The 23736-nt window shown below is 41.4% G+C and overlaps 2 protein-coding genes across 2 annotated transcripts; both read right to left on the minus strand.

The window, feature by feature from the left end:
* Window positions 1-1026: 1026 nt before the first annotated feature.
* LOC118556752 (beta-1,4-galactosyltransferase 1-like) lies at window positions 1027-3356 on the minus strand. Its single transcript, XM_036125018.1, has 2 exons — window positions 2944-3356; window positions 1027-2056 (listed from the first exon to the last, which is right to left on the minus strand). The coding sequence occupies exons 1-2, from the start codon at window positions 3322-3324 to the stop codon at window positions 1388-1390; spliced, it is 1050 nt and encodes a 349-aa protein (XP_035980911.1). The 5' UTR covers window positions 3325-3356; the 3' UTR covers window positions 1027-1387.
* Window positions 3357-12382: 9026 nt separating this feature from the next.
* Window positions 12383-15491, minus strand: LOC118556754 (beta-1,4-galactosyltransferase 1-like). The gene is made up of 2 exons (XM_036125021.1): window positions 14978-15491; window positions 12383-13140 (listed from the first exon to the last, which is right to left on the minus strand). The coding sequence occupies exons 1-2, from the start codon at window positions 15356-15358 to the stop codon at window positions 12472-12474; spliced, it is 1050 nt and encodes a 349-aa protein (XP_035980914.1). The 5' UTR covers window positions 15359-15491; the 3' UTR covers window positions 12383-12471.
* Window positions 15492-23736: the final 8245 nt, after the last annotated feature.

A 23736-nucleotide genomic window follows, 5' to 3' on the forward strand; every position in this document is an offset into this window, starting at 1 on the left:
AGGAAGCGAAACGTCTTCAACTTACGGAAAACAAGTCCAGTTGCTTTGTTTTTTTCCTTTTTTTGGAATGACCATGACCTGGATGACTGAGAATCTTCACCAGCATAAACCATACAGTATCACTGCTATTTCTACATTCAGGACTGTTGCAGGAAGAGGAAATACATGGAAAAACAGCTTTGAGTCATCTCAGGTGTGACTGAAACCTAAAGTTTTTTTCCCCCTGGTTCAAGCTAGTTCTGTGGTGGATGACCCAACCATTCCCAAGCAAACCAATTGGGCAAGATATTCCAGGAACGTTGGGTTTTTCACTTAACATGCTGTTTTCAAAATATAATTTTTTCCCCAACTGCAAACTGTAACCTGTCTTTTTTTGTCTGTGAGTGTTCCTTCAGGCCATGCCAGCACAGGATTGTTTCACTGTGGATGATCTCTGTTAACAGCTTCAGCAGCAAGGTTTAAAGTGAGTTTAAGGATCTAAAACAGGTGAGAAAAAAAAGCTAAATCAAGAAAAGTTTCTGGGTTTTCATTTACATATTTTGGAATAAAGCAAAATTTTATCAATGAGTCTGACTCTATTTAACTCAGACATTATAAAGTCACTTGAATTTAAGAGAAGTACTTAAAAACTTCTCAGTATTCTTGTATATGGTAAATTGAAATAATTTTGATAATCGTAACTTGACCAAAAATAACAAAGTTTAGTCTAGTTTATTGTAAGTGTCTTATAAATGTTATGTAAATATCTAGTTTCCACTCTGTACACTTAGCATTTACATATAGATGTGAACACATTCTAATCCTTATGTATAATTTGGTGTCTTGTTGAACAGATGTTTCTTTTGTTATAACAACAAAACTGCCCATCTTTCCCTTTCTTTGGGCTACTGAAGAAAGGAACAGGAAACTTTAGTCTTATTTATGCATACATCTGTGGTAAAAGTAATTTATTTCATTTTAATTTATAAACCATGGGGTCGTTACCAGGTTCGAAAGTTATCTTGTCATGTACAAAACCACACTCCAAAGATTCAAACATTATTTATTAATAGAGAAGAAACGGAAATGGAAGCTAGGAACAAGATTGGCTTGTTTGACAGAAAATGTGCCTTTGTTCAAGTGATAAGATTGACAAATTATGTGCTGATAATGTCAAATAAGTCCTTGTTGGCTGTGGCAACCAGTAAGGTGAAAAGTATTTCTGCTCCTTACACATTTAGACACACTTTAGTGCTTTATTTTCTAAATAGCAAAGATTGACATAAACCCAAAGATCACACAACGTTTAATAGAACACACCCACCTATCAACACAATGTGATAACCGCCAGCATTCTCAGGTAAAACGTATGAAGTTTTAGTCAAACCTCCAGTGACAGTGCTGCTGTTTATCTCGCTGGAACCTGAACATCCACAGTCATAAAGGTGTACATTACATCCCTTTGGATGTCATTGTTCGTGTAATTGAGGGAATTGAGTCCATCAGTATCGATATGATTTTGTGTTTCTTGTGCTTTGACGGCATTCTTTGGGTTTACTTCATTGTGTGCGTCTCTTTGATGCTTGATCATCTTGTACTTTGCAATCTGAGAGTCTGGCCGAGATACGGACATTCCTCGAAGGATGATTCTGTTGTAGAGATCATCGTCCTCACCCCCCCAGCCCCAGAAAGTGTTTGAGAAGCCGTTGACTTTCAAGAACTGCTCCTTGGACAGTAAGGAGACCCCTCCAAAGGCGGTTTTTGATGATAATTTGTAATCAAATTTGTCTATAGCCACTGATAAATGTCTTGGATCATCAGAACATCTGTATAGGTTTCTATCATCTATGGGTACCAGGTCTACATCAGCAAAGGCGAAACACTCATAATCGTATTCATGCAGTGCTTCAACGAATCCGATATTCATCAGTTTGGCCCGGTTAAACACTCCGTCTCCTTCCTGGTTGATGACATACACACCGTAGTCCAGCTGTTGTCGTATCAGAATGGGATGGTGGTAGTAAAGCCAGTGGTTCAGATGTTCAGAACGATTTCGGAATGGAATGATGAATGCCACCTAGAAGAGAATAGAATTCAACTTTTGGTCTGAAGAGACAGATGTTAACACACATCTTGGACACTTTTTAATGTGATCAGGTGTGATGCACTCTAGAAACTCTCATTGGGTGTGATTTCCAGGTGTTGCACAACTGTTTGATCCATCTTCCGAGAACCAAACTAAGTTTCACCTTCTCAGAAACATGACACAGGAATGGGAACAGGAAAAAGTTGTTTGTTCTGTTCTTTTTTATATAATTTATAAATCATTTGATCTGACTGAGTGCTTTTTACCTCAATGCTGTGTCCCTGTTTCCGTTTATGAACAGGAATTTTCTTCCACTTCAATGCACTTCCCTCCCCATTGTGATTCTTTGAAATTTTAATTGTTTTTGAACATGGAACAATAAAACGTAACTATTCTGTGGTGGAATGAAGTCATGTTCTTATTGGCTGTCAACCTTAGGTATTTTACTATCTATTTCCTTGGGCGTAATCCCCAAGGCGGCGTGGTTGACACCCTTTGGTTACCCTACTGTGAAGGGCAGAGCAGCCGACCCAAACACTAGTGTTGCCAGATTGCTAAAGCATTTAGCCTATTAAAAACACAAGTACATATAACTCCATGTAAAAGTCTTTAAATGAGATGAACACTTGTTACTGTTGTATTCTGGAACAGTTTAAATAAAGCACATTTAATTTGTTTGAAAGAACATTTAATGCTTGTGTTCATATTTTCCTCCTTCCCAATTTAAGGCAATATATGAGATTTGGAAGATTTCTCTGAAGTCAGCGTTCACACTACTTACATTAGATGTCCATTCATTTGATTTCAGACTGTCCCTTATATGTATTTTGCATTAGTTATTTAAAAGAACTTCCTCTATCTTCTATGTATGGACTTACCTTCTGTCTTGCGATGCAGTTTGATGGTTTAAACCTTCCTCCCTGCTGGAGTAATGATCCAACTTGGTTTCTGGCGTCCTCCAGAGTCCGTTTAGTTTCAAACTCAACAAGAAGTGGACCCACAAGCTTGGGAGGGGTGTCAGGGCACAGCTCCAGAGGTTTAGCTGAAGTTGCTGTTGTTTTCTGGCTGACATCTGAGGGGCGAGTTGGCCAAACATGCTCCATAATCTTTCCAAAAAAGGTCCCGTTTCTTTTCACCACATGCTGCGTCATGGAAGGAAGCATCAAATCACTGTCTTTGCTGTGGAATAAAAACACAGCGAAGGACGTCATTGTAAATAAAGCAAAAAGTGCCAAAACACTAAAGATTTTTTTCTGCATATCTTTGATGTTAAGTTCTGTGCTCACTGATGCTCTTTTCAGCTTTGCTGCCTGCATCCTTTCTCTCTACAAGTTAAACATGATCCTCCCTCTGATTTAAAAATTTTGTTTACTTCCTTATAAAACAGTTTCAGGCTCAGGTTACTTTATGAATAAACAAAGGTACAATTGCTTCACAGTGAGATGAGATAAAGGCTTCTTTAAATTCCAGTTAAAATACTTTACCCAAATAAATGATGTACCTAGGTTGGTAACCTTGTACTAAACTACTAAGTAATTTTTTTAATTAAAATAAGGGAAGTTGTGAAAAAAGAAACAAATAATGGAACTGAAACAAATAACTAATAAATAATTAAAACAATGCATTGATTTCACTGTTCAGCATAAATATGTAAGCTTAAGAAGCAGAATGTGATTTGAGGAACTGAGAATCATAGGGTCAAATCAACTTTACAAGTAATTAAGAACACAGTTGGCATGTGTTCAAACTACCAGTTCTCGATGAAAAGAAGGGGGAAATAAAACATACTTTTAGTAAATGAATGTCTTCAAAAGCATTTTCTGAAGGAGAGATCAGTAATCTTTTGGGTTATTTGTTGTTAATGTGTCAGCAAGCCATAACAGGAAGCCATGGACAGCTGAGATGCCAGTTTATAGTGGATTTAGACTGACAGTGTTGCCAATGCTGGCAAGTGTGATTAATTGACATCTGAAATTTATGGTTAATCTGACAACAAAGAAAATAGCTGCTCATTAGTAGACTTAGACAAGCTACAGCTTACAACAGTGTGATGGGATTGCAATTGAAATAAGATAACATTACAATATAACGTGTAACAGTGATAAGAATGTAAAAATGCAGGAGAAAACTGTTTTTTTTTTAAAAGTGTGCAGATGGATGTTCTTCAGTGTTGGCAGTGGAAAATAATATTGGTGCAAAAATGCAGTAAACGTTCGGTTGTGTACTTTTAAATTTAAATGGATTATAAAAGTTCAGCACACCACACAGAGAGACAGCTGGTCAGAATGCTCTCTATGGTGCTTCTGTAGAAGGTCGTGAGGATGGGCGGGGGCAGGTGGGCTCTCCTCATCCTCCTCAGGAAGTACAAGCGCTTCTGTACCCTCTTCACCAGTGACGAGGTGTGCACAGACCCAGTGAGGTTGTCTCTGATGTGCACCCCCAGGAACTTGGTGCTGCTGACCACCTCCACAGCTGAGCTGTTGATGAGAAGTGGGGCGTTGCGAGGCCGGTTCTTCCTGAAGTTGACAATGATCTCCTTTGTCTTCTCCACATTCAGGTTCAGGCTGTTGTCTCTGCACCAGCCCACCAGCTGCTCCACCTCCTCTCTGTAGTCCTGGTCGTTGTCGTCTCTGATCAGGCCCACCACCGTTGTGTCGTCAGCAAACTTCACGATGTGATTGGTGGTGAACCTGGGGACGCAGTTGTGTGTCATCAGGGTGAACAGCAGGGGGCTCAGGACGCAGCCCTGAGGGTAGCCCGTGCTGAGGGTGATGACATCAGAGGTGTTCTGACCGACCCGGACTGACTGAGGTCTGTTGGTGAGGAAGTCTAGCAGCCAGTTGCAAAGGGGTGTGCTGAAGCCCAGATGTTCCAGTTTTCCCACCAGATGTTGTGGGATGATGGTGTTGAACGCTGAGCTGAAGTCCAGGAACAGCATCCGCTCGTGCGTGTTCTTCTCCTCCAGGTGTGCCAGGCTCAGGTGAAGAGCGGAGGAGATGGCGTCCTCAGTGGAGCGGTTCCATCGGTAGGCTAACTGGAACGGGTCGAATGTTGGGGGGGAGACTGGAGACGATGTATTTTTTTTACCAGCCTTTCAAAGCACTTCATCATGATGGGAGTCAGTGCAACAGGCCGGTAGTCATTAAATAGTAACCCGTGTAAGTCACATTTAAGCACTATTGATGCAAATGTGTTGATGACTATCGGTGGTAGGTGTTGCTCATCCACGGCTCAGCTCAGAGGGCATATGTGATCTGTGATAAAGAATAAAGACAGTACACATATTGAGCTGATGAGACCTTCACAACCAGAGGATGTATTCTTCCTCAGGTGGTGTGCAGCTCTACTCTCTATCAGTTGGGTATTGTGCGACCTCTCGTAGCATCCATACATATACCATAGATATGAGTTAACGTGGTACCATATGGATATTTATATTTTTTATGTGAAGCTCATAATAAAATTAAATTGTGTTGGGTGCCTGTTTTTACATCTACAAAATTCCAAGCCTTTACATTTTCACCCACATAAAATAAATGTCTGGACGGGGTAAATATAAGGCATAAAGTTCTGAGCTACAGGCACAGATGTGGGGCATAAGAGAGGTTTCACCTCATAATTTTTATATGTGAGTCTCTCTGCTGGTTTCACTGTCCCGTGTCACCGTCTCAGTTCATGTTCTCCATTGTTTTCCCCAGACATCTCTTCCACTTGAGTTTGAGGTTCATCCAGCAGCAAAGGCGGTTCATCCATTTGCTCCAAAACCTGCTGTTGTGGGGCAACATGTTCCTGTGGTTCAAATTCCCTTCTACCTTTCTCTAATTGTTCTTTATAGACTGTTCCATCTCCCAATCTTTCCACTACACGATGTACTGTTGTCTCCCAGTAGGCGCGTCATTTGCCTCTTTCAGAGAGGTTTCTAACCAAAACATGGTCACCTGGTTGCAGTGTGACTCCTTTTATGCGTCTGCTGTACTGATATTTTCCTTTTTCTGAGGGTTTTTGCAATTTTGTAAGCTACACACATCTTATTTGGCCACTTTTTAGCAAAGGTTTGATGGTTGTCTTGATGGTTAAAGATTAGGTCAAATGGCCACCGTGGAGCTCTGCCATACCAGAGAAAGAATGGGGAGTATCCTGTTGACTCGTGTCCCGTGCAATTGTAAGCATGCACGATTCGAGGTAAATGGTCTTTCCATTCATTGTTCTTCTCCTCCTGTAGGATAGTGACTGATTTAGCATGATAATACACACAGAGACACCCACACTTTGCAGATGCGCAGGCTCAATCAGTCTGTGTTTCTCATTCACACTCCATGGATCCCATTCACAACCGAGACATTAAAAATGTTGGACAAGACATCAACTATTAGACAGCTAGCGCATCACGGAGGGACCCTTGCCTCTTCCGTTCGACAGAACTTTTTCACTTATTTTAATACCTCCTTAGTCTAACGGTCGTGCTCCAGAATCCCATTCTGGAGCTAGGGAACAACCCAAATTGTCCCCATGGGGTCCCTTTAAAATCTCTTATTCTTCTATAACAGCTTCACCATTTAGGATCTTAACTGTTCTTAGCCTCAACTTTTAGATGTTATGTATTCTCGGCAGTTCCTATCCCCTGCTACTTTTTGAGTGTCCCTAATTCTCAAGAGGTAGCGCAGTCCCCTCAGTCCTAATATCACCAGTTTGACAGTCTGGTTTCCGTGTGGCCAATCCCCGGACATATTTTTTGCCTTTATGTTATATCTTTTTTATATTGTCTTTTATTTTATTTTTCGACAGCCTCACCACTTACGGCTTCTTGGCTTTTATCTATTTTATCGTTTCTACCTTATTTAACTTTTTTCTGACATGGACATACACATAAATCTCATTCAATGATTTCTCGGTTTCAACATAAATTCCATTCAAACCTAGTTGTACTGTTCAGCCTCTGATAGTTTGAGAAGAGAGTATCTTAAACCACAGCACCACTTAATTTAGCCTACACATCTAACATTTTTCCAATGGAGAAAAAAATCTCCTTACTTTTTTTCGGTCGACTTGTGGTGCTGCAGAAAAGTCCTCTTTTCGTGTTCAATTTTCAAACGGTTCCTCTGCTGACTGCCAAAATCCGAAGGTCACGGCACCTTGTTAAAGATTGGGTTTACCGGCCTGCTGCTACATGTCTATTGAAACCCATCTTACCCCGGTTCCAGATTTGGCCGCAAGTGAGAAAACATTAATCAAGAGGCAGAACAGTTTAAATGCATATTTAATTCATAGAAATTAAATATGGAGACAGAGTTTACATTACCAATCAAGATGATTTCACTGCACGGTCGAAGTCTGTCTGAAGTAAGTTTTACCAAGACATTCCTTTTTATCAACTTTATAACTTCTCCTGCTCGCTCAGGGGAAGATGACTGACCCCCCTGACCCCCTCTCCTCTGACCCCCCCCCCCCCCCCCCCCGGGGGGCAATAAAACTCCATGTTTATCTTACGCTGGAGCAGGGAGAGACAGACACCACTCTGCTTGACTAAGATATTTTCTTAACAGCACCCATTTGTAAATAATAATAATTATAATGATAATAAATTGTATTTCAAACGCCTTGCGTAAAGTACCCAAGGTGTACGAAAAGCTGTCACGTGTCTAGATTCCTCACTAAAAAAACCCTGATGATACACACTGCCTTGATTTAAAATGGAAAACCACAGATTTACCCCCAGGTTGTCTAAAAGAGCTTGTATCTGTGGTAACGGATACCTGTCAGGTACAGGGGACTCTGCGGAGAGTCCAGCCACCGGTGGTCCCTCCCCAATGGTCTACTCCTGTTTCCTGACATATTGTTTTTGTTGCAGGCAACCTATAGCTCTCCCTCTTTCCTACATCGAAAACAGTGTGTGCAATGCTAGGTTCCTTGTGATACACACTGTTGGCACTTCCCTTTAACCTCGTTTTTCGCAGTTGCTTGTTTGGAAAGGGATACGCTTGGACAAGGATTTTCAGTCACTGTATTCAGTTAAAACTGTTAAAAGTGCTTTCTCCAAACTCTTGGTCAAAGATGACACCTGTGCTGTTAGCTCTTGCATTGCAGCGCAGTTAGCTTGGGCTTTAGTTTGCATTTTGTCTGTATTTTTGTCTTTTTCATGCTGAGCTGCATTAACACTTTTCTGTTTGTGAGTTTGGCCGAACCTTACTTGTCTTTCTACAACTTCACTAAAAGACTTGGTTATTAGCTCCAGAATGGAGTCAACGGTAACACTATGGTCTGAGATGTGGGGTTTAAGGTCTCTTCCAACGTAAGTGTACTTTTCATTCATACCTTGGTATAATGTATGTAGGAACACACCTTGCACAAGTTTCTTGTCAAAACGGAAACCACTTGTTTGTATGCGAATAACACACGTTGTTTGAGCCCCATTAGTCTATACAGGAACTATTGTATAGACTATAGCATTTGTTTATCATGTTGCATAGCATTGCTCAGTCCCTGAAGTAATTCAGTATTGCTCTTTTCTCAAAGGTGTGCTTTTAACAAATGTTTCAGTTCAGCAGTTCAGGCTATCTTTTTTTTTTTTTTTGGAGATTTTTCGCGGCTCTAGTGGCTCGCTTTTTATTACAGTAGGCTGACAGGAAGGGGGTGGAAGAGGGGGAGAGACATGCGGCAAAGGACCGCAGGTCGGAGTTGAAGGACCGCGTCGAGGACTAAGGGCTCCATACATGGGTCGTGCTACCCGCTGCGCCACCAGCACTATCTTTGATAACAAACATGTCTCAAGTGCCAGGCTTAATTATCTTTAACACTGCTCTAATAACCTCAGCCTCTGTAAACCCTTAATTGACACATTCATCAATCTGTTTAGACAAATTGCTGTAACTCAAATCAGAATCCGAATGCGAGATTTGAGCACCATCAGTCTTGTACTCTCTGTGTGGCAATAGAGATGTAAAATAAGACAGTTTGACTAAACTCAGACTCAGACTCAGCCTTATTTTAATGATTCCAGGGGGAAATTACTTTTGTTATATGCTCCAGAATACACACATTGTTATATATTTATTATCAACATTCCACACAAGGTAATACCATATAACAATAGTCATATCACCTCCCTTGGGAATCCAAGTAAAGTGATAGTGACTTGTGCAAGAACAGTGCAGAGAATGCGTAAATGACAGTTACAGAGGTGGGGGGGGGGGGGTGTTAGGGTAACTGAGGGAGGCGTTGTAGAAATTGATGGCCACAGGCAGGAATGATTTCCTGTGGCGCTCAGTGGTGCATCTGGGTAAGAGGAATCTTCTGCTAAACCTGTAACTGGGTAAGCACTCACTGGTGTCAGTTTCTGATTGTCCTCATTTTGCTCTTTCACTGAGAACACTGCGATCTTCAAGGTCACGGGTGCTACTATGACCGATTCACTATCTGGTGACAGTCCAGCATCCTTCTCCTCAACTACTGTTGGTGATTGAAGTTAATTGATGAGACCACAAACAGCATGCAGACAAGACATCCCCTTGTTTATTATTATTTAATTATTTAACAAATAATTCTCGGTCTGTTAAGTTGATTTGAGCACTGACGTTCTTTTAACAGCAAACTCTGTGCACATTTACAATAAATGAATGACAACTTCTCTTCAAGTTCAACAATTTATTAACAGATATAAAATTAACATCCATAGAATATCGCTATATAATGCTGTTTATCTGAACTAACACTATATTTCAATCAAAAAACATCCTCTCTACGAGGCTAGTGAAACTTAACTACTAAGCAAAAGGAAGATAAAGAAACTACATACACAAAAGAAACGAAAAGACAAATAAAATAGTTGAAAAAGATAATCAGATTGATTCGGTGAATCCTGGTTCACTGCAGATCCAAGTTAAAGAACCAGGATTCATTTTGAAGAATGTGAATTAAGGTTTAATTAGCTTAACTAATTCAAAACAACATTTGGTATGTGTTTCAACCCATTCACAATGCAAATCCTGAGTTAAACAAAACATTATTTGATGAAATAACATTTTAAAGAATGATATGCTCAGTGAAAATCAATCACTTTAGGACACTTGATTTTATTATGGAATTATTCATCTGGGAAGCTAGAGGTCGCTGTATGGATCGGTTGCTTAATGTGTTAATCCTAAATTTATACAAAGCACCATTACACCGACAATAATCTTTCCTATTAATGATGCACTAACGTTCATAGCACTATTGAACAATGGTGAGGCTAAACAAAAATAAGCATTATGTTTAAAACGAACAGTAGTTCCGTTGAGTCGGAGTTAGCACTAAAGCTAATAGCATTATGCTAACAGACTTTAAGCTCCATTTATTCGTAATGAGTGGACCGGAAAACACAAACATCATTATCCCATCAATGTATAAAACCCTTATGGAAATAAAGTTTGTTATAACCATAACAACACATTCATACTACATCAGCATAGCATGGTTTCAAAGAAGCTGGCTGGAGCTATCCTGTAAGCGCCAGGGCTTTTTACTAAGTCAAACTTTAAAACCAAACAGTAAAACCAATTAAATAACCATTTGACTTTCCCTTCTTAATTCAGTGTCAGTTCGGTTCATTTGTGGCATCCATTTGGAAGCAGTTAAAGCAGGATGAGGGCTGGTTGTCTGAGCAGCAACAGCAGCCAGTTAAAAAAGGGAAAACAGCCTTTTTTTGGGAAACCAGGTCTGGGCAACTTGTACACAGCTACGTGGAGGGGGGGTGTTCGGGATGCGGAAGCTTGGACCTCCTATCAGCTTCCCTGGCGTAGCTACTTCTTGTTAGAGCCTGTGCAGGTTGCAGCGGATGACTTCAGATCACCTTTCCTCTTAGTTTGGCCTGACCGCTGGACAGGCACGATAACGGAGGATTCCAGACAGGCAGGAACCTCTGAGAGCTGCAGGGAGAGGTTAAAGATTTCCAGAAAGACCCCTGCTAGCTGGTCAGCACAGGGTTTAAGCGTCCGGGCTGACACCATGTCTGGACCTGCGGGCTTTTACATGTTGTTTACCTTTTTCAGGGAAGAGGTCACTTGATGGAGCTGCAGGACGAGAGGCTGATGGTGCTCCTCTGGCTGGGGAAGATTTTCAGGCTCCCTGCTGCTTGGAGAGTCAAAGTGAAGTAGCTGTTTAAACTGTCAGGGAGAGACTGGCAGAACCTGGGAAGTTAATTCAATATAAAGTTATGTTTGTTTTGGTCTGATGGTAGAAACAGGGCAGTGTAGTCCAGCTACTCTGTCCTCTCCACAGAGACGGATAGCTCTCCCTCCCAGGAGAGAGCTGTGTACCTGAATGGGGCGGAGTGATATTACACACTTGAGAAAGGATATTTAGTGCGCCATATTATGGTCAGAAAAATACAACAGTTACATTTCCAGTGGCTTTAAGGGGCGGAATGGTCACTTCCGGTGTCGACCAAACCACTTCCGGTTTCTGCTGATACATCCAAATAAAAGTAATTTAACAAATTGGAAACCTCCCTAGTGGAGTGAAAGGACAGATTCCTACACGCTGCTCTGAGGATTACAGAGAATCCCTTGCTACTCATACTACTGACTGCAGGTTCAGACCAAACAGTCAAAAAAAGGCAAAAGACTATTCTTTATTCTTTTTACCATTTGAGAACTACTGATCTATTATTATATTTTAGACCACCAAGGTTAACACCCCTTTCTCTACAGAAATTAGCGAATAGTAAGACTACATTGATGACTGACGTGCTCAGTGAAGAACAACAGACATTGTTGTAAAATGTTTTGTTTAATATTTTTGGGCAGGACAAATCAAAAAAGTAAGTGGAATGAAGGTACTGAAAGATGCAATATAGTAGTATGATCGAAAATACATGTTTAGAGAATCAGTTTTTATCAAATGTTTGGAAAGGTCTCTGCATAATTAAAATAAATAAATGTTTTATCATCAGACTAAGATTTAAGAAGATAAACTTTATACCAGTTTCCTTTTATGAAATCTAACAAATAACAGCCATGCTTGTCTACAGATTTGTCCTCTTCTGCACAAATAACCAGGATCTCTGATCACAAGCGTCCCCCAAACTTCCGTCCTCTTTGTCTGGCTGGCTTTCTCTTCTGCTCTCTCTTCCTTGTTGTCCGTTCCTCTTTTAAGTCCGTGTGAAACATAGTGCATGTTTTTTTTCCCCCTTTTCTCATTTGACTTCACAGTCTGTTGTTGGGTGTAAAGATAATTTAATTATCTAAAACATGGAAATAAGACAAATAATGAGAGTCCTCTCTGTTCTGTCTCTCTTCGAGGTCGGTCGTGTTTCTCTGCTTCTCTCCAGAGCTCCTTATCGCCCTGCCCCCCCTCTCCTGCTTCTGCTTTGTTTTTGTGTCTTTGTGCAATTTCTTCATAGCAACCGAAATCTCAGAAACCAAAGCTGTTTATCCTGCTGGAGCCTGAACATCCACAGTCATAAAGGTGTACATTACATCCCTTAGGATCTCATTGATCGTGTAATTGAGGGAATTGAGTCCATCAGTATCGATATGATTTTGTGTTTCTTGTGCTTTGACGGCATTCTTTGGATTTACTTCATTGTGTGCGTCTCTTTGATGCTTGATCATCTTGTACTTTGCAATCTGAGAGTCTGGCCGAGATACGGACATTCCTCGAAGGATGATTCTGTTGTAGAGATCATCGTCCTCACCCCCCCAGCCCCAGAAAGTGTTTGAGAAGCCGTTGACTTTCAAGAACTGCTCCTTGGACAGTAAGGAGACCCCTCCAAAGGCGGTTTTTGATGATAATTTGTAATTAAATTTGTCTATAGCCACTGATAAATGTCTTGGATCATCAGAACATCTGTATAGGTTTCTATCATCTATGGGTACCAGGTCTACATCAGCAAAGGCAAAACACTCATAATCGTATTCATGCAGTGCTTCAACGAATCCGATATTCATCAGTTTGGCCCGGTTAAACACTCCGTCTCCTTCCTGGTTGATGACATACACACCGTAGTCCAGCTGTTGTCGTATCAGAATGGGATGGACGTAGTAAAGCCAGTGGTTCAGATGTTCAAAACGATTTCGGAATGGGATGATGAATGCCACCTAGAAGAGGAATAGAGTTCAACTTTTAGTCTGAAGAGACAGACGTTAACACACATCTTTAAAATACTGGGATGCCAAATGTTTCTCCTAACAGCAAACAATGTAGCATGTGATTGGTAATTTATACATGTTCCTTTAAGAAGTATTTTTGTTGAGTTTTTTTTACTTTGAGACATTTTGGGGAATTTGCATGAATGCACATTGCTGTGATCAGGTGTGATGCACTCTGAAAACTCCCACTGTGTGTTTTCCAGGTAAATTACAACCTGTCCAGCTATGCAAACCCATCTGATCCTGCTTCTGAGAACAAACTCAGTTTCACCTTCTCAGAAACACAAGCGGGAACAGCATCATAGTGTGCTGAAAAAGCTTGATTGCAGGTTTAAAGTTAACTTAATAAAAAAATTGTTCACCACCCTATATTCCTATTTTCTATCAAAATTGAATGTTATTCTGTTATAAGTCATTTGATACCTTGATTTGTCTCATAATTCATGTCTATAACAGGTGTGCCCCTGGTTGAGAAATCTTTACAAAACACTTTTTAATTTAATGAGGATGGATTATGTGTAATGATCTCAGCACTGATGCCGGTCTAATTCAGCCTCTCCACACACCTGCCCAGTTCCCAACTCCTTCTGCAATCAGCGTTCACCAGTTCCACCTGTTTCCACCCCTACATTAACAGCCCTCAGACCAGCCATCAGTGCCAGAGTATCCTCAGGCCATTGTGGTTAAAATATTCCAGTGTTCACTTGATTGCCTGTCTGTTCTCGACCTGTTTTGTCCTCTGACTCCGTGCCAGCCCGACCCTGTCCTGGGTCTGCCTGACCGCCTGGAAACCAGACCCGATCCGCCTTCCGTCTCTGAACCTGCCTGACTCCTCTCTGGATTAATCCCCTCAGACTGATTGCCTGTGAACCAGACTTTTACCTGCCTGTGAGTACCGAGCCTGACTAACCCTTAAACTTCTGAGCCTTGCCCGTCACCGAACCTGGACTGGACCCGCTCACGGATTTCCCTATTGGACTGCCCTCTGGATTCCGACCACGGACTGTTTTCTGGACAAGGACACTGAAAGCTCCAAGAGCTGTCGGCCTGTCTGCTCATTCCCTTCGGCTCAGTCAACTCAGCCCCTCCGAACTCGGACTCTGCAAGGTTAGTGCTCCTCCAAAGCGCAGCACTTCTAGTTGCAGAGCTTGTCCTCTAATACTAACCTGCTGTCCTCACACCCAGGAGTTCCGGCTAGACGCTGCCTGCCAACAAATCAGTCTCGAACGCCACTGACCTGTCTCGTTGTCTTCTGGGTCCGCCTTTTCTGAGCATCACATTATGATGAAGTAGACAATATATAAACAATATATAAACAGCCATTAACTTTTGTCTTTGTCATCACAAAGACAAAAAAACATTGTTTATGGCTCTTTTGTAAAAGAGCCATAAACTGCATATTTGCATATTTGTTTATAAAAATGAATAGATTTGAAATGAATTGTTACATTTTCATATGATAATTAAGCCCATAAGAAACATTTGTGAAAATAACTTCATGTAAAATGCTTGGAAAAAGATCATCTGTTACTGTCGTATTCTGGAACTATTTAAATAAAGACCTTTTTAGTTAGTTTAGTTTGAAATAAGCTGTTTATCCCTGAATTCATTTTTCCCTCCTCCCTATTTAATGCAATATATGGGATTTTGGAGTAGTCTAAGTCTGAAGGCAGAACCACCGTCTCTGGTCCGCACTACATATTCAAAATACATCCATGCATTTGTCCCATACAAATCTTTTACATTTAGTTAAAAAATGTAATAGCTTTTTTAGGCATGGACTTACCTTCTGTCTTGCGATGCAGTTTGATGGTTTAAACCTTCCTCCCTGCTGGAGTAATAATCCAACTTGGTTTCTGACGTCCTCCAGAGTCCGTTTAGTTTCAAACTCAACAAGAAGTGGACCCACAAGCTTGGGAGGGCTGTCAGGGCACAGCTCCAGAGGTTTAGCTGAAGTCGCTGTTGTTTTCTGGCTGACATCTGAGGGGCGAGTTGGCCGAACATGCTCCATAATCTTTCCAAAAAAGGTCCCGTTTATTTTCACCATATATTGTCGGATAGAAGGAAGCATCCCGTAACTGTCTTTGTTACGTAATAAAAACACAGCGAAGCACGTCATTGTAAATAAAGCAATAAGTGCCAAAACTATAAAGATCTTTTCCTTCATGTTTTTAATGTTAAGCTCTTTGCTCACTCATGCTCTTTTCAGCTTTGTTGCTTCCTTTCTCATTAGCAGTGGGATCCTCGTTCTGTTTTTTTAAACTGCTTCCTTGGGTTGTACAATAGGTTCCGGGTCAGGTTACTAATTAATACCCAAAGGTGCAATTGCTTTAGAGTGAGAGGTGAAAACACCAGACAGGTTTAGTTTGGCTCTGAATAACTTTCAATAAATGCTAAAGGCGATTATTAACCAAGTTGATAATTTTTAACAAAAATAACAAGTCAGGATTATCAGGAAGTATGTATGTTTAAGAACCACGACTTGTTTTGATAAATTTGGATAGGGGATGAATTACCTTTTTTTATGTCCTGTCTGGCAATGCAGCATTAAGTATTATTGTCTTAGTGAAAAAAAGAGAGCTCAATACATTTGCATTACTCCTTTCACCATAGTGCTGTGCTTGATTTATATACGCAAGAAGCTTTATTAGATTTTTTTCTGGGACTATTTCATGTTCAATTGACAGACAAATGGGAAGGTAGAAGAGAAAACAGGAAGAGAAACAGATGAGACAAAATGTTAAAAGGGAGAAAAGGTGACAAAAAAGAAGAGAGGAAAAGGAGAGAACAAGATAATATCCTTGGAGTCTGCTTCAACACCTGCAAAGAGAGATATAAAAAGAACAGCAAAACTAACCAAGAAGGTATTACAGGTACAAACAAACAACACTTGACAAATACAAGTGTATTTGTAAACATCACTGACAAATACACAGTATTAATTAATAAGATATATATATATATCTATATATCTATATATCTATATATCTATCTATATATATATATATATATATATATATATATATATATATATATATATATATATATATATATATATATATATATATATATATATGGCGGGGTGTCAGTGGCCTCTGACAGAGCCACAGGGACCCAGGCCCCGCGAAGCAGCCGCCAGGAGCTAGTGAGCATACACCTGAGCACCAAGAGCTGGACACCAAAGACCACCAACAAACCAGTGGGCAAAAGCACCAGCCAACGGAGGGGAGCTGGATGGAGGGATGGGCTACACACTTAGTGGAGACCTGAGATGCCCCAGAAGGGGGGGGGGGGCAATCCAAACCCAACCTGACAAAATGATAAACAGAAAATCAGGTACAACGTCACATTCACATCTTCCCACCCTAGTACTCCCATATGCATGCACTCTTACCCACATACAAACACACAAAAAGGATGCAGTTCACACACTCGCACTCATCACACTCATCCTATATTCCCACATCCAGGTCCTGCCACCGCAGAGGGGAATCCAACCCCAAGACCCGGGTGGTGAACCCCATCTTTAGGATGGGGGGTGGGAACCACCATCCAAACCCAACAATGCTCAAATCCTGATCCACCCGGTCCATACTCGGTGCCCAACCCCCCATCCTGATCCCAGCCCAGGGGACCCATTAGCCTGTCCACCCGGAGATGGGGCCAATGTGAATCCAATGGGCCAGCCACAAACTGCACAAACCCGGAGGCAAAATGTTAAAAAGCAGGCTTGTATATTTAAGGTTTATCCATAAGAAAAATGCTTAATAGTGGTTTTGTGAGGAGCCAAAGACCCGCCCCCAGGGCGCTACGCCAGAAACTGGGGAGACCAGAACTCCATACATTCAAAAGGGCCTCCAGAGTACAGGAGCCCAAGAAAGACCAACACAGGGATAGCTACCTCCCCCATATTTGGGAAGAGCAGAGGAGACCCCCAAAAAATCCCTGAGGAACCACATTACAGAAACCCTTGGGAGCCCGCGGGCTCCGCTGGCAGCCAGCTATGCCAGAGGAGATCCATCCATAGGCCCAGAGACCTGAGACCCAATGGCAACCTCCCCCAGCCGGATCCCAAAGGAGCTAGTAGGTCAAGGCTCCATTAAGCAGCTGCCAGGAGTGAGCCAGCACACAGCCAAGCACACCTGGACAAAGAGAACCACCAATGCACCAGCACGTCAAGGCATGGGGGATGGGCCCAACAATTACTGGAGACTTGAGATGTTCCAGGAGAGGGGGCAGCCCAAAATCTAACCTGACAAAAAACACAGTGACAATCACATGTTCCCACCCTAATGCCCCCACATGCGGCCACTCATAACCACACACTTAATCTAATACTACACAAGAATGGATGGTGCACACACACTTGCACACACCCTATAGGGTAGTTCATTGTCATTGTTTTGATGCGGGTTTTTCGCGCATGCGCGCCGGACTGGTAGGCAAAAGGCGAACACAATGGCGGACGCAAACAGAGAAACTGACGAGTTCTCCACGTATTTTTCTTCTTTAGATAACGTATCACAAGATCGTTTTAAGAGTAAGTTGATGGTTGATGGTATCAGATTGCCAGATCCACACAGCAAAAGCCTGAAGGGACGGAGCGAGTCTGTGAAATGCTGGCCAAGTGTTCCGTACCACGACATACAGCTGCCTCATAAACATGCAGGCCAGTACACACGAGAGAGCATGAAAGCCCCAGAAACCACTGGACGGCTACAGTTATTTTATATTGGGAAAAAGGCTCCAGCAAACGCCCGCGACGCCATGAGGGATTAAGCAGGTCAGAAAATGGATGGATGGATGGATGTTGTTCACACATGTTTGTGTAACAGCCCAAAGCGGCGTCGGGCACAGGCCGCGTCTCAGCAGAGAGGAAAACCCGCCCGGTAGGTTAAAAAAAAAATTTCACTACGGATTATTTAGGTGTTTTGTCTTGTTAAAATGGGTGGCGGTGTCGGCGACATTGCAGCGTAAACACAGAAGTACTAGCGCCCGTGAACGGGGGCGTAATAGCAGCAGCTGCAACAGCAGCGGCTTCTCCGGCCCGTGTAGCGATCGCCACCTCCCCTCCGCCGCTATTTAAGTAGAACAATGACTAGAGCAGAATTAAGTTGTATTTACCGGAGATGAAGTGTAGACTGCAAATTCTGTCGTAGTTTGATGCCCCCCCCCCCCAGTCCATTGGGAGTGTCTGCCTGCGCTACTTTCATTGAAAATATCCATTTCTTTCTTTGTCCTTCCTCCTTCGGTAAACGACAGAAACGTACATCCGACGATTTGGAATGCCTCTCTGTGCAACCCGGAGCACAACAAGTCGTAGGCATTGTTTAGATTCCAAAAATAAACTAACTAAAGGTACGCTCTAAATCACCCGTTTTGTCATGTAGTAGACGAGAACAGTTCTATTTTTGCCTACCCGCGGGACCCGGATGTAGCGCTGACGTCACGCAGGACGTCACACGTCAACTACCCTATTCTCCCAGGTCGCGGTACCAATACCCCAGAGGGATATTTGTACCTCGGTTCAATCTGCTGGCTTAATGTCTTTAACGACCGCCCATTACTAAGGGGTGGACCAGTTTCTGTTGAATTTGCATGTTGTCTAAGCCATTACAGGCCTTTGTTTGGGCAGCAGTATAAAGCTTGGTACTCATCATTACTCCAGACTTTTTGAATTGAGAAAGCTTCCTGGAGAGGAAGCAAAATGTCTTCAACAAGTCAACAAAACAAGTCCAGTTGCTTTGTTTTTTACTACTTTTTGTGGAATACCCCAGAGGGACTACCAGCCCACAGATCCGGAAGGTGATCCCCATCACCTGGATGGAGGAGAGCAGACACAAGCCGAGACCAGGGCGGAGCACTGTCCTGTCCAGGGTCCAGGTGGATCCGCCTCCCATCTGTGCTCCAGAGTCCTTCGAGTAGGGTGTCCAGGTGGATCTGCCAGAGATCAAGCCATGCCGAGGTCTGCCTCGGGGACGCCCGCCTGAGCCCTTAGTTCACCATTGGGTTGTTTTTTGTTTTGGACTTTCTGGACTAAAACAAAAAACTTACTCAGGAGAGCAAGTATTGACTTTTCGGACTATACTTTCTGGACTATATATATATATATATATACATATATATATATATATATATATATATATATATATATATATATATATATATATATATAGCAGCCTTTGTGGTTTCAATCCCCGGAGGGGCCATATACATCTGATTTTCATTTTTCACTTCAGATCTAACTTGACTTCAGACCCAATCCTTAATAATTGGTCTTAACTGCTATAACTACAATGACCCTAACATCCCACCCCAAATATAATTTTGATTATTATCACTTGACCCAAACCCCTTTTACTAACCCTAAGGTCTCAGGGGAGCAGATTTATCTCAAAAGGTATATGTCTTTTAGATGATCAGGTAGGGGGTGAGCCAGTCATAACAACTTCCCCTGCTGTCTGACTGACCACCTCAATAGCTCAAAGAACACCTTCAATAATCAGGCACCCTCTGTTCAATCCTGGACTTGGCCTTATACACTTGATCGCATGTTTTTTCATTTTGACCCTAGCCTGACTCCTCACCCAAAGGGATCATTACCGATCAGTAGTGATCCCTTTGGGATCAACCCTAACCCTAACCCTGAAATTGATATACCTTGACCCTGAACCATTTTCCTAACACCAAGTCTCCATCCACAACACACCCCACCCCAAATATATATTTTAATTAGATCACCCTACCCAGACCCAAAAACATGTTCTCGCTCAGCTGCAAGTGCAGTAACACACCAAATAAGGTCATCATTTCAATCCCCGCTGGGGTCTTGGTTTTGAGCGGGCAGGTTCTTGATGTCTACAGGTGGGTTCTCTCTGGATACTCAGGCTACGTGAGGAGAGTGGTGAGGACAGCAGAATGGATCATCGGGGCTCCTCTGCCCTCCATAAAAGACATCTCATCACAGCGCTGTGTGTCCCGAGCCCGAAACATCATCAGGGGCCCCTCACACCCCCACCATGGACTGTTCTCCCTGCTGCCATCAGACTGTTGAACTGCTGCTGAACTGCTGAACTATAACCCATAAACTCTGCACAACATTCGCATATTTGCACATTTTGCATCATTGCATCTCCATCTAGCATTACAAATGCTGCCGAACTCTTAGTTTTAAATTCTGTACATACAAATGTTTTTTTTTAAATACTCACCTGCACACTGTGACTTTCTCCTGCATTGTTTACATTTCAATTGTTTTACTTTTAAATCAGTGTTGCACCTGTGATTTATTTATTATTGGCCTAATCCTGCTTCACTACTAAAGGCCCATTTTTACCCCGGTTTAAGATTTGACAATAAAATAAGGAATCATTGATCAGAGGTAGAACGATTTAAATACATATTTAATTCATAGAAATTAAATATGGAGACAGAGTACATACCATTTACAAGATGTTGTTCTCACCGCGGTGGATAAGTCTATCTGTCTGTCTGAAGTAAGTTTTACCAAGACATTCCTTTTATCAACTTTTAAACTCCTCCTGCATGGCTCAGAGGGAGGATGACTGACCCCCTCTCCTGCTGACCACCCCCTCAGGACAATAAAACTCCATGTTTATCTTACGCTGAAGCAGGAAAGGACAGACCCAACTCTGCTTTCCTCAGTAACCCCAACTAAGATATATTTTTAATTCTCAACAACCCCTCTGTTTTGATCCCTCAAAGATCAAACCAATAACTAGGCTAAACTAAGTCTATGTCTTGAAACCCTTAAACAAAATGTAAATGATAAGATGTAATATTGTAACCCACTGTCCCCTCTGTTGGCGACTTATGAAATCAAATGAAGTTCAAATGTTCCCCTTAAATGTAAACTAACCCAAGTATAAGCTAAAAAGCTACTAAACCTATCTGAATCTCTACCCTACTAGAATTAAGAAAAGTAAGCACCTTTATCCGAGAGGTGCAAAGCTAAGATAAATGTGCAACTACCAGAAACTATTATATGATCTAAATATGACTTTAAGAGTCCTAACCTAGATTAACAAAATGTCTTCTTAGAAATAAAGATAACCCATGAAAGCACTACACTCAGATCAAACCACAGAATAAAAAAACAGATTTTCATGCAATGCAAAACCAAGATTCTAACAATACTAATATTGAACACCGTATGAATATGGAACTTATAAGACATATGCAGTGGTTACAAAACTCTCATTCTCTTTTTTCTTTTTTACACAATGCATTCAATTGTTGTAATGATGTCTTGCGTCTCGAAGATGTCTCCTTCTCGCCTTTAAAGAAGATGGTTTAAAGAGTCAGTGTTCCAACCGCGGTCTCCACAGAACTGTATGTTAATCTTTATTAAAAATAAAAACGAAAACAAAATAAAATTCCAGCTGCCCCTCCGTGGGTGGCTCTGCGAGATAAGTTGTTCCGGTGATGTCTCCCTGGAACTTCTGTTTGGCTGGTACACATGGCTCTGGAATCAGATGGGCCCCTGACCTCTGGCTCACCACATCTGTCTGTTGATGACTTTAGCGCGCATTCTTCGAGGTTGGGGGTTGGTGGACTCCCGTCACATTTCTCCTAATTTTATGTCTCCTGAAACTTACACGACAACCGTTTAGATATCAAATGTCGTGTGCTACCTGTAATTCCGGAGGTTGACTTCTGGTCCCGAAAAGCTCCTTTCAGTCATATGGAAACATATCCTGTAATGAAATTAACTGAACACTCCCACAAGAAACACACTTCACATCTTCCATTGTTCCATATCCATCCTATTTTAGAAATGTAATAGTTAATGAGACATTTTTTCACAATTTTACTTTCCCCATCCTTACGCTGTCCTGTAACAAAATGCAACGACCACACAAATACGTTAATCTCTGGTGAAGATTCCCCTGTCTGTAAAATAAAAAATTAGTTAATGCAGTTGTGAGATCAAAGTATAGTAACGAGACGCATTTGGGGCCCGTTTGTGCTGGACCAACCTTTTGTCTAAGTTTCCTTGAGACAGTGAGTCTGCTGCCTAACCTTTGACCGTTAAATTTAATCTAGCTTGGTTCCTGGCTTGTTTCCTGGAAGTTAACTAAAACAATGAAAAACCTCATGTAAGCATTTTTAACAGCGTTATCTGCTCACAAGACTGTCATATGGCCTCGGTGCATCCTTATCCTGACACATGCTCACTGAAGTGTGAAGTTACCCTCTGTTTATCTCTGTTTTATCCAGTTTTTTGTAGTTTATGTAGTTTTTCTGTTTACTTGTGCCAAGGGTTAATATAAAGTTTAAGGTCTATATAACTTTACGATACAGTGTTATCATATAAATGTTTATGTCATATCCCTCTGCTTGGAACAAAATTAATTTTGTTACAAAACATTAACAAAGAATAGTATTAGTCACCACAGGGAATCAATTAACTGCAAATAATTATCTGAATTGAAGTATGAAAAACACTGCCCTATATCCCGGATTCAGATCAAAACTTAATGCAATTTCATAATCCCACAGATCTACAAGAAGTCCTCCAAAAAGATCAGTGTACCCATTGAAATAATGATTATTCTAATGTGCTCACAGCAATTTGATGGTATGAAAATGCTGAACGTTCCAAGGTACTTACATACTGATAAAATATTGGGTTTTACCTGAATAAAACACCTGGTAACGGCAAAGTCTGGTGAAAATCTGATAAGTTTTAGCATGCAACAGTTATATTGTACAATAGAAAAATCTCAATACTTATGAGTTATCAAGAGATAGCCTAACAGATCCGTTTAACCTAAAAAGTGTATCTCTGCTATGAATAGGAAACAAGACGTCTCACCCAAATCACCCCTTTGCCTGCTAGTGAGAGGCCCCCTGCGTCATAGAAGCTGATAAGAACTTCCAGTCTGTAAATTTATGACATGCAGCTGTGAGCTTGCAGCATCACAGAACCCTAAATGTGAAAAATATCCCCACCCCAGTGGATTTTCCGCTAATAATTGTGATGGTAAAATACACCTTCTGCTGTCAATTATGAGCAATACGGTCCTGGACATAATAGAATTAAAACTCATGTTTAAAAGGAACATATCAGTTATATAGTAAAAAAAATTTAAGAGACAGTAGTGTATTTTTCAAAACCGCAAACCTGTAGTGTTCGTATCTGCTCAATCGGCTGCCTTAAGAAGTTATTACCTACACCAATCCATTTGCCTAGAAGCTCAACAAAAAGTTGGAGACACAGAAAAAATATTAGAAATCACTTTCCATTAAATTTGGTCAGAAGTATAGTGGTAGAAATAGAAGTCTGAATTACCTTAACAAAAAGTCTGTTATAAGTCTGTGGTCCTTGAGATGGACTGGACTGACATGTACAGCAGATCAGGCAGAAAAGAGATTGGAGTTTAGACGTCGCACTCACAGCTTCCATGTATGGAACTCCACATTTCGTCCCCCACGTGTTGCAGTGATTCGCTGTCGATGCACCTCAGTGACAAAGTTCTGGTCCACGACTCAGAAACTGGATGAGACATTCAACTCCAGTGT

The sequence above is a fragment of the Fundulus heteroclitus genome, chromosome 21, assembly GCF_011125445.2.
Source record: "Fundulus heteroclitus isolate FHET01 chromosome 21, MU-UCD_Fhet_4.1, whole genome shotgun sequence".
NCBI lineage: Eukaryota > Metazoa > Chordata > Actinopteri > Cyprinodontiformes > Fundulidae > Fundulus > Fundulus heteroclitus.

What these genes read in the sequence shown, in the direction of transcription:
- LOC118556752 (XM_036125018.1), bottom strand. Translation starts at nt 3,324, where the DNA reads ATGCAGAAAAAAATCTTTAGTGTTTTGGCACTTTTTGCTTTATTTACA. An exon ending in ACTGCATCGCAAGACAGAAG is followed by an intron (nt 2,057 to 2,943) that starts GTAAGTCCATAC and finishes ATTCTCTTCTAG; the next exon opens with GTGGCATTCATCATTCCATT.
- LOC118556754 (XM_036125021.1), bottom strand. Translation starts at nt 15,358, where the DNA reads ATGAAGGAAAAGATCTTTATAGTTTTGGCACTTATTGCTTTATTTACA. An exon ending in ACTGCATCGCAAGACAGAAG is followed by an intron (nt 13,141 to 14,977) that starts GTAAGTCCATGC and finishes TTCCTCTTCTAG; the next exon opens with GTGGCATTCATCATCCCATT.